Raw genomic sequence first — 12047 nt, forward strand, 5'->3', positions numbered from 1 at the left:
AATCTAAAAATGGGAACAGTAAAAACAAGCCCATAAACAATGAAAGAAAAGATGTAAAAGACTTCAATGAAACTTCTATAAATGAAATGATCATAACTGAAATAAAATGCTTAGTGACTATATTAAGCAGTGTATTGCACATAGATGAAAAGAGAATTACTGAGCAGGAAGATATAGCTGAATATATTATTTTAGTGTTGTTCAGAGAGTCAAAGAGATGGAAAATGTTGAGAAGAGGTTAAGAAGTATGCAGGTGAGGGTGAAAAGGTAATTTGCATCTAATAAGAGTACTAGAAAGAGTCATAAGCAGACAGTTGTGGGAAGGCAACAGTCAACAGATACTAGTTTACAACTTTCTAATGATGTTGCAAGACAACCTCAGATCTAGGAAGTCCAATAAATCCAAAGAAGGAAAAATAAAAAGAAATCCACAGCTATCCATATCACTGTGAAACTGCAGAACAACAAAGAAAAGGTGAAGATCTTAAAAACAGCTAGGAAGAAAAGACAGATTATCGGCTAAGGAATGATATTTAAGTCAATCACTGACTTCTTAATAGCCCCAGTGGATGCTAGAACACAATGGAATAGTATCTTCTGTCTTCTGTGATAAAATAACTGTCAACCTAAAATTCTGTACCCCAAGAAACCAAAGGGAAATTAAGTTCATTTTCAGGAAAACACAGAGACAATTTTCTACCAAAAGGTTCTTGCTAAAGGAAATTTTAGAATAGGTGTTTTAGGTAAAAAGGAAAATAATTCCAATGGAAGGTTTGAAATGTATGAAGGAATAAACAGGGAAAATACTTTTAGATACATGGACAAGTACTAAAATATCAAACAATAATAATAATGATTAATTTGTTGCAAACAAGGGAGTGACAATTGACTAGAATTTTTAAATTGGAAGAGGGAGATCAAAGTGTAACCATTCTAATATTCTTTTATTATTTAGATGTGGGTAAAAATACAGATTAATTCTAGGCTTTAAGTTACATATGCATCTTCAAACAGCTAGGATAAGCACTAAAACCACAGAAATAAACTACGTATTTCTAAACAATAGAGGAAAAAGAATGGGGTGTGGAAGAATGGAAGGCAGGAAGCCTGAATAAATCCAAAAGAAAGCAAGAAAGAGAAAGTAACAAAAAAGCAAGATAAATGGGAAGCAAAAAAGAAGATAATAGAAATAAAAACAAATATATCAGTTACTGTAATAAACACAAATAAATTTAAATCTCAATTTAAAAGACAAAGATTTTAAGACTATGCCCCCCAAAATTTAGATTTAGGCTGTTTAAAGAAGCACATTTAAGGCAAAAGGAAACAAAAGAGTGAGAGGAAACATATCCAAATGGCATATATTTAAACCTTCCTCTCCAACTCACAAAATGTGATGCCAAATAATATGAAATAAAATGAACCAAGAGAAAATATTTAGAAACAGACCAAGAAGAAAAGAAAAAAAACTTTAGAGAATCAATATACATCAAAAAATGGTTCAATTCACCAGGAAAATATAATACTTTTAAACATTCATCACCTTATAACATAGCATCAAAATACATAAAACAAAAGCTTAAAGGGCCACATGGAGAAACTGAGAAATCTACTACCAAGGTGGTACATTTATACAACTCTTTCAGTAACTGATAGACACAGTAGATAAAATCTAGCAGCTCAAGAGAAAATTTGAACAGTACAGTTAACAAGTTTGATCTCATATCTATCCAACAACTGGAGAAAACACAAAACTTTTTCAAGCCAACATGGAAGATTTGCAAACCAGGTAAACTCCTTACACTTCTAAACAACTCATGTGTCAAATACAATACCATACTGAAAATAAGGTAATATGTAAAAAAAATGAGTAGGGGCTCATCAGGAATCTGTACCAGTCTCAGATTTTGGGAGTCTGCAATGTTATTGTGAGGGCTCCACAAATTTATACTTACATTGAACACTGCAATGCAAATGAAAATGCCTCATAATATACAGGCACTATTATGGTTCCTACTGATGGAGATTCCATTGTGACTAATAAAATACAAATTCATTTAAAATTATTACTGAACATCCAGTAGTTTTTTTTTCATTATGTATTTTCTCAAAGATATTGGGTTATCATCATGTGTGGATCTGAAAACATGTTTGATATTAAAGAGGGGGTCTTCAAATTCAATAAACATAATTAACTTCTGTCCTACACAGTTTGGAAACCTCTACTCAGTCTTATAAGATGTGTTGGAGGAAACCATGTCATTGTTGAGAAGGTGGAGGGGCAGAAAGAGAAGATTCGAAAGTAAATCATAACTTTTTTCCATAAATTCTATAATTAGTCTCTTCTAATAACATCGAGGAGGTAAACAATCTACTTCCAATCCTTTGCATCAAAAACAGATCAGGATGAGATACAGACACATGTAGTGTGATGTCTCACAATTAAGGTCTCTCCAAAAATACATTTCAAAAGGAAGACAGTGGCTGAGAGTTAGGTTCTTTCCTTTGCATATCTGAATTGCATGGTGCTTAGAAAGTACTGTGTTGGAAGTGTGCCATATGGAAGAATAAAAGGGGGCACCCTATAGAACTAACTAAGAGTTGTCTAGGCACATCATCCCTTGAAATAGGGAATTATTAGGGAAAAAGGCAGAAGAAGCATATTTGTTACACCATTAGGACAAATCCTTCTAATGCTTGGTATATATTTAACTGTAGAATTGATATGTCATAAGTAACAAAACATGTCTAGTCCTCTAATAATCTCCTATCACCCTCGCTACACTCCCAGAAGAAGATTTACATCAAGTCTTATTTAAACCCACACTGAGGAAGAGGAAGCAATCCGTCTCTTCTGATTAAAATATAAATCTATCTTGAAACAAAATAATGGTACTCTTATCAGAGTTTGTTTCATGGCTTGACATTTAGTCTAAACTTGATTTACGTGAACTAACAGTTAATTATACAATGTGATGAAAACTTGGTAAAAGATGGAGGTGGGGCTTACCTTGAAAAAAATACATCTCCTGTTGAATGAGCTTTGCTTATTAAAAATGAAGGGGTCAGCCAGAAAATCCTGATGAGGTTAGCTCAGGTCAGAAGACTAGCGACAGTAGGTGTTCAGTACATAGAAACCATTGCCTCAGACATCAGCCCCTCATACTGGAGACCTGCACTTGTCTCGCTGAGAGTCTGGCGCCAACCTGAGTTCCACTTGATTAATTCTGCGGATTCTTGCTATTCCTAAAACACTTTCATGTTGCTTTTGTGTTTCTGTCATACAAGACTAACTAGAACTAGGAACAATGAAAGAAAGAGAACGACTGTGGCTCCTAGGTTGACTTCTTCCTTTGAAATAGTGAAGTTTGTCTTCCTCATTGTCTAACCTTCTCTTTCTAGGACATTCTTTCTTAATTAAAATTACTACCCCTGTTCCACCAGTTGCCTTTTATATGATTTTGGGGTTAAAACTCGAACACTATACTGTTTCATCCCTGTCTCCCTTCCTCCATTAGTTAAACATTTTTAGGAGTTTTGGTTTATCCTTCAAGCATTTGTTGCAAATGCACGCACACACATGTAATCAACACCCATCATCACAAAGAGTGCTGCACAAGGACAGCATATCCTGACCATCACTGTCAGAAGATCTTCCTCATTTCGCTTAAACAGTCTTCCCTCGTCTTTTGTCTCTGTACTGCTCAAAATTCTTGATGGGCTCCACCATCCTCAGGATCAACCTGCAACTTCTTAGCATGGCAGTTAACGAGCCTCAACAATAGAGTCTTCATCTTAACCCATCTTTCCTGTTTTGTCTCCAACTACTTTCTCACTCAGCTCTCTTTCCCAGACAAGCTCTCCTCACCGTCTCCAAGCCCCCTCACTTTCAGCATCTGTACGGCTGCTGACACCTTTCTCTTCGCTCAGTGCGGTCTTATTCCTTTGTTTAGCTGTCATCCATCTTTCAAAGTCTCTATCAGTGCTCACTTCCTTGAGAATTTTAACTATAATAATCAGGACTTTCTTTTGGACTTACAGCACTTATTGGCTAAGAAATTATTTAGCAATTAACGACCCACTGCCTCAAACTGTCTCTTACGTTACTACTTTTCACATTATGTTTTCAGGTTTTGTTTTCTCAAGAATACTGCATGGCAATACTGTGCACTGAAACTTTTGTAAAGCTCAAGGAAATGCACAAGGATATTGTGGCAACATCATATTACCTTAAGGACTTCTAAATGCTTACTTTCATTTTCTGAACTTCACTTGCTGCTGACTGTCACTTTCCAGTCCCCCAAATAGGGTCCCTGCTAGTTCTGTGTGCACGACAGTAGCTGGCACATTAACCTGCATACAGAATTTGCTCACGGCTGCTTGTCAATCATTACTGACTCGCTGACTGCCAGTCACTCTTCTTGCCTCTACTGCAACGTGGAAATTAGGTATTAATAATGCCATGAATATTATAATGACATTGAATTACTAAATGATATAAGGGTCATTAAGTTGTGCTATTAAAAATGCTTCTAAGAAAAAAAATATTAGGTATGGGTGGACTCTTTTTCGAAATGACATATGTTAGTACTCTTTGTTAAAAAGGAGAGCTGTTTCCAGTATATTTTTTAAAACTTGATGGAAAACAGGAGATAAAATCAAATTAAGAATTTGATTTTTATATTTAGCATAAAATGAAATGGGAAAACTATCCTCATTTATAATTAAAATGCCCCACTAAACTCTCCTGCCATATAAAGCTACTTCCTACACATGAAAGAAAAAGGCAGTTTATTGATGCTTTATAATGTTGTATAGATTCAAGATGTTTTGATTAACTAGAATAAGGGATTAGGGCAGCATTCACCATGTGCCACTCTTAAAATAAAGGTGCAGATAACATGCAGTTTCTTACTTAAGAAAAAGCTTTCAGTTCATCCAACTCATTATTGTTAGCATACATGTGGTTACAAAATAAACAGCATGGAAATATTTATGACATATATAATTCAATCATAAATAAATTCCATCTAAGAAAATACAGACTCAGATTTTAAAAAATCAAAACCAAAGATCTCTTACATATTAAAATGCTAGATTTATTTTTTTCATATGTGGAAAACACATACTTATTCCAAATGAAACATAGTTATTCAAAAAATTTTTAAGCTGCTTATTACTTAATTTTAACATTGGTTTTACAATTTTGGAACGTCATTCTCCCCTCCTTAGGGGCTTTCCTCTATTCCTGTGTCAGGATATTGATACTGAAATGAATGGGAACTCATGGTTAGCAAAGAACTCACTGTGCCTCAGGTCTCTGGAGCTCAAGCAGGCTTTCTCACCTTCTGAGCATTGGGGACTGTAACTCAGTGCCATCATATCATGTCCAGCAGGATGCCAAATGATGCAAAGCAGTTATTAACCAACATTAAATTCTTACATTCAATGTCATCTCATTCATTCATTTGCTGGTTTGCCTATTCATTCAGAAAAGATTTACTGAGCCCAAACTTCTAAGGAAGGGACTACATAAGGCACAGGGGACAAAAAGCTGCATAAGGCAGGACCTAACGGAGCTCAGAGTCTGGCCAATGAGTAAAGCACAAATACCTGTGACACTGTGATAAACCCAGAAATGAAGGAAATAAAAAATATTACAGGAAGGGCGGATTGATTTTGCCTGACAAGAAAATGTGGGTTAAGCAGGGATGGCTATAAAGAAATGTGATACCTAAGTGGGTACTTAAAGGATGAGGTGGGTTTTAACAAGCATAGAAGGGGGAAATCAAGATGCTTCAGGCAGAGGAAGTACTGTGGGCAGTGTGCTCATGTACTGCAATAAGAGAAACGTGAGTGTGAGGTATAAGTGGTTAGAGACGAGTCCTGAATACAGGCTGGGTCAGGCTCTAAAGGGCTTTGAAAGTCCAGTAAAGGCTGATAACTTTATATAAAAAAGCAAGAGATAGAGTTTACCATGATTTAATGGTAAACCAAATATCTGACATTGAAGAAAACAACCTCAAAAAATCACTGGGGATCTTGATCATCTGAATATGATGAAAAATACGCTTCCTTTTCAATGCAAAAAAATGAGCATGTGTTGACTAAAGAAAGAAACTTAAGAAATGAGAGAGAAAGAAACAACTTAGAAATCTGATATAAAACACTAACATTTGTTACGGCAAATTCTGCCTTCTTACTAGTTGGTCTAGTTGTACAATTCATTCCCAAAGGCCTTCAATTACTCCACATTGTCTACCAAATAAAATACATACATCTTATTTGGCATTTTCAGAACTTCATGGTGATAACCTCACTTATGTCTCCAGCCACATTTCTTTTAGCCATTTCTAGAATATAAGTTTCCTTAAGTCAGGGTCTATGGCATCCAGCCAGTGATGTTCAACGATGACTCCCAAACTGACATTTTTCCAACAGAGTTGAGTTCATGCCTATTTCAAGCTGATGACTGCATATATGCGTGTATGTATATGCACATTCTTTTCCTATACAGTTTAAGAAAATTAAGCCAAGTATAGGTAGTTCTACTAATTTTCAATTCTGTTAAACTATGTTAAATGAATCAGACTTACTATGCAGTGAGCCAACTGGTAACACTGACCCTAAAAACAGCTAATTTGCTCAGTTTTATAGACTTAACGCCTCTATAATGTTTTACCTAGTGTAAGATAGAACTCGGATTCATTCGTGAAGAACAAATAATTGTCATTCAAATCTCATAATACTCCAACGGGAAAGGGAGGCTCCAAATGGACATTGTACTTTTCAAAGCAGACTGTCAGAGTGGTGGTAGAGAAACCACTCATGCTGGACACCTTGATATCTAGGCACAGGGTCTCTGTCACCTTAAAGCAGATAAGGAGACAGTGTAGAACCACAGGTAACACAGGTGCAGAGAGATCTGGATTCAAATCGTGGCTCCATTTGTCAGCCCTGTAACATCATGTAAGTCACTTTACCTCTCTAAACCTCAATTCCTTCATCTATAAATCAGAATAATTATGCCTATCACACACGGCTATTTTAAGGAGTACATCTTCATTCTCCTATACCTCCTCCTTCCCCTAATGATAATAACAGAAGTAATAAGAAATATTTTATTGAACATTTACTAGAAGAAACTGAAGTATAGACAGGTCAGTAGCTTACCCAAGGCCCCACCACTATGTGATAATGAGGTGATACAGATGTCCAGTGCCTTACACGTGGTATGTATTTCATAAATGGCAGCTGTCAATTTTACTACCACTACCATAGCTTCTTCTTTGACTGCTATTGCTACTTTTCTATTACTATTTACGATGACACCATAGTATTCTGAAGGCAGGATCTCCATTTCTCATGTTTGCTGTTGCACGGCCATAGCATAGTGTTTGGCATATCAACACATTTTATCCAGTGAATTCAAGACTTTTTACTGGTGGCCTAGGACTTCTAGCTTACATCCTGAACCCTCTGTTATTTCCTCTCTTCAACCCAGTTCACTTCGACATCCTTTGGATTTACAAAGTCCCTGAAAGTTAGTTGCTCACACACCCTCCCAGTGGGGATGGGAGACGGTCATTGCCCAGACGGTCATCCTCCAGCAAACTAAGCAACTCTCGTCTTTGGGTGCTGCTTTAATTTCCCTAATTCCTGTACTATATGAATCTTTAGTGCTCTTAAAGTCTAAGGCTTGTTCAAAAATAGATTACCTACACATGACTCTTTTATCTTTCTAAACAAAAGAGAACATGAAAATATATACGCCTTTAATTAATATATGCTTAAAACAAAATTAAAGGTATCGATTTCTTTTCTGTAATAACTATTTTCACTAGAATAAACACATGCTAAGTAAATAAGACACTACATTCATGATTCATAGCAATGAAAGAACACTTAATTACTACATTTTGTCTCCCAAAGTAGATTTTTAAAAATCTTTCTCATGCCTTTGTGTCTGTTAACACTTGGCAAGAGCAGTGTCTTGAGGAAATCTTTCTTCATTTCAGAAATGGCTTTGACAACATAAAGCAAACCCAGATGGCTTCTGAAACTGAAGTTTTTGCAAAGAGCACCTGGTCGATCAGTCCCTCAATAGTGGTACCGTTTATTTTAAACAACTCTTCCAGCATTTTCCCAGTCATTTTATAATCGTTGCCATCTCCGTACCTGTTTGGGCTGTTCTGTCATTAGAAAGAAGCAGTGTATTGTGCCTTCAAAACTACAAGGCTTACCGATGCACCGAGAGCCATCTGTTGAGGTTACATATCCACGTGGACAAACGCAAAAATAGCTTCCCACGGTGTTGGAACATTCGCCAGTTTCACATATCCCAGGAATGATGCTGCACTCATCAACGTCTAATCAGGGGAAGAAGGAGAAGATGACTGAGAAAGGCCTTCATTAAATAGCTTTTAAAAGGGATTTTTTAAAAAGAGTATGAGAGCACTCATGGTTGATTAGGTCAGATCATATAACCCTGAAGATACTCTTGTTTCAGGCCCTAAAGAATTTCTCACACATATCTATGGGAACTGAGATGAAAGTAAACTCCCATGGCAGTAAAACAAGGCCAACTAAAGCAAAACTCTATATCCTTTTTTTCCCCCCAAATGCAATTTAAATTGGAAATAAGTAAAGATGTAAATGTTTTAGTTTCCATTCTACATCAATTAGGGAATTATCCTACTAGAGACTTTAAAAAAAAACACGTGCATGGATGATATTTTAAAATATGAAATAACTACATTTAAAAATGTGTAGCTAATTTTCACATTAATTATTTGAACCAATGGAGGGTGGCAAGCACTTTTCTTTTTCTATTTGGCTTCAGGATACGTTTTTGTACTTACATGTGAATATCGGTATATTTGACATTCTGGAAATTAAGTTCAAACCTAAAATAATACAGTAAAATGGCAAAGGGCAAACTTGGGTGGCTTTGGGAAGTGTCCAGTTTTCCTATTGTGCCTCCCTGCACTTATCCATTCAGTTTACTCAATGTTAGGACTAGTCTACTCCCTTTCACATTAATGAAAGGTCTGCTTTCTTTTAAACTGTCCCCAAACCAGAAAACCTGGCCATTTACATAAGCTTTAATGTACTTTTCTTTTAGTTCAATAAGCAGAGAGAGGTGGAAAGTCAACAAAGCTACAATTAGGTACACTGGAAGCTACTTGTTAATACATTTAAAAGGAAATGAGCCATTGTGAGGAGAATCCAGCCACAGATGCCTGGGACTTAGCTGTCCTTTTTAAGGAACAGAGCTAGCAAAGATCAGTGAATACAGGGAACAATTATAAAAGCCATAAGCATAGATGATTACTGAAAAGTAAACCTGAGCTTTTAGTTTTGTTTTAGATGCATATATATACACACACACACATATATGTTTAAGTGTATCAATAAAAAGCAAAGGAAAAATTATATGCTAATTGTAAATACAAGGAAATAAATTTTAAACCCCACAATTAAAGAATGGTTGACAATGCCTTTCTTAAATTCCTCTATTGCTCTATTCATCCTTTTTTCCCGCCGTTTACTGAAAGTCATTCTTGCCTACAAGCTGTATCATGAAATAACTATATGCCTGTGTCTTCTTGGAAAGTTCTTAATAAAAAAGTTACCAGATTCAGACTTTTCTGAAATAATATCTTCATTAGAGGCTTAACAGTTAGCCACTGAAGGCACAGTGGTACAAATCATAATCTACCAATTCCCCTAGAGAGCTCAGAATTCTAACATGAATTGGTTACATGAGAAGCAAACATATAATGTGGTGAAAGAGTTACCATCAGATTTAATCCAACAAAATGAAACCATATGTGCAAAATTAGGGTCTGCTGCATCCTGTGTTGCTATCTTAGTGCAGGGCATCTTAATAAAACCGAATGTGGATTCAGAAGAGAAAGGAAACTAGAACAGTTATACTCTAATCACCAAATAAACTGATAATCACTTCTAGATAAGGAAGACAAAAAGAAAAAGAGAATAGCACACAGTAAAGCAGCAAGCACTACAAAAGTGAAGGACCAAAACTTTCCTTCTGATCCTCTTATATCCAAAGTTATGACAACAGTCAAGGCACTTATGGAGCCCAGGATTGATCCAAATTCTTAAAAATTAGGAATCTTCATTTAGTCCTTAATTTAAGTATTTACTCTTATTTTCAGCCATTTCCTTTCATAATAAAAAACTTCTTTGTGCTCTACTTCCAAATAGCCTCCTGACAACAAAAAGAGTAGAAACTGAAAGATGTTTGACATTTTTCTTTTTTAAGTGGAGAAAAATAACCCTGGAACATAGAAGAACACATGGAATGATATTAAATTTGTGGGTTTTGTGTTAAATATTTTATTTTACAAAAACTCCATGTTTCACAATTCTCCTTAGAATTAAGTTAGAACCTTGAAAAGTTAGCTTCCAAATAATTATATGTAAAAGGTTCCCAGTAAAGTATTTAAGAATTCTATATGAACAATAGGAATATTTTTCATTTATTTTTGGGCTAGGCTCCCCCTCAAATTTTAATAATTAAAAAATTTGGTGTTTTGTTTTTTTACTGATCAAAAAACCCTGCCTTTCGATGTGCCCAATATTTATTCATCAATTTGAATTTAGCGTTGACATTTATGTTAAGAAGGATACGTGCATTTAGCTCTTCTGTAATAATAGTTTTTCAAGACCATACGTCACAATCAGATTTGGAAGTAGTATCTTCACAAATACAAAACATACATTGCCTATGTAGGTACAAACAAGTAAGCCTAATAGGGACAAGTCTATTCACAGGAAAAGGCAGTCTTAATGGGAATTCATTTCATTCACGTTCTGCATACCTAATATGCTTCTGTCCATCTCCCCTTGAACTTTTCAAAAAACGTTTATTTATTAGTTTGGAGGCTTTGGTCTGTAATAGAAAAACTGATCCAAACTGACATAAACCAGAAATTTAATAGTTTGCATATCTGGCAGTCCAGAAGTGGCAAGGATTTTAGGGTTGTTTTAAGGCAATGTCTCTTGCTCGGCTTCTCTGAGATCTACTCACCTATCTCTCCTCTGTGCTTTGATGTCATCCTTAAGGCTGACTTCCCTGATGGAAGCAAAATGGTTATAGCAGTCCTAGGCTAGATCTTTGACTGGGATATCTAGTGGAGAAGAGAGGGTGTCTCTTCCAGCGGTTCTCTTCTAAGAGGAGGAGAACTTTTTCCCAGGAGCACCCAGCAAATCTTCCCTTTTCTCCTAATATCCTGAACTGAGTCACATGCTAACTCTTTTGAATGATTCCTCTAGCCAGGAAAATGTGCTCATTGACTTAGGCCTGGAGTCCTGAACTAATTACTGCTGCAAGTGGAATACAGTTAGCTTTAGACTAATAAAAAACAATGAAAACAAAAATAAAAGCCAAAAACAGTATGGGTGAATACAACTGAAAATACAGCATAGTTGAACAATGGAAAGTGTACCAGTACGGTTGGGAAACTGATGAAGATAAGCTTAGCCAGTCAGCCATATGCTGAATCCTGAACCCATATGAGAGCTTTCCCAAGAACTTTGGCTTTTTTTCTGAAATGATTTAAGGTGTCTATGAAGAGGTTTAAATTAAACAAGAACATTTCATAAGCAAATCAATATTTCAGAAAGATAATCCTTGTGTTTAATGTAGATAGACAATAAATAGTCCAGTGATAAATGATGAGAGCCTGAAGTAAGCTTTATGATGAGGGAGAGAACTCATATTCAAGAGATTCTAGAGGGAGAATTCAACAGGACTTTGCCACTAGATAAATATCTCAGACTTCTGGCTTGATTGAGAAGGGAGCTAATGGCAGTGCTATTAACAGGAAATGGGATACAGAGGGAAGAACACATTTTGAGGTTTGGTTGAGTTTGGGACATTTTGAACAAGACATTTTGAAGAGAAATAGGCAGAAATTCCAACTCTTCAGCTAAAAATTTGAAACTCAGTAAAAAAAAGTAAGGGGTAAAGATGTATATTTGTGGTTTATCATCGACTCTGCAGATTGCTTTTGAAGTTG

The 12047-nt window shown here is 35.8% G+C and overlaps 1 protein-coding gene across 1 annotated transcript in view; it reads right to left on the reverse strand.

The window, feature by feature from the left end:
- Positions 1 to 12047, reverse strand: part of FBN2 (fibrillin 2) — a 234020-nt gene that overhangs the window by 111552 nt on the left and 110421 nt on the right. Inside the window, exon 8 of the mRNA XM_019924346.3 lies at positions 8244 to 8369. Coding sequence (XP_019779905.1) covers positions 8244 to 8369 — 126 coding nt within the window. The remainder of the gene's footprint in view (positions 1 to 8243; positions 8370 to 12047) is intronic.

Source organism: Tursiops truncatus, chromosome 3 (assembly GCF_011762595.2).
Source record: "Tursiops truncatus isolate mTurTru1 chromosome 3, mTurTru1.mat.Y, whole genome shotgun sequence".
In the NCBI taxonomy this organism is placed as follows: Eukaryota; Metazoa; Chordata; class Mammalia; order Artiodactyla; family Delphinidae; genus Tursiops; species Tursiops truncatus.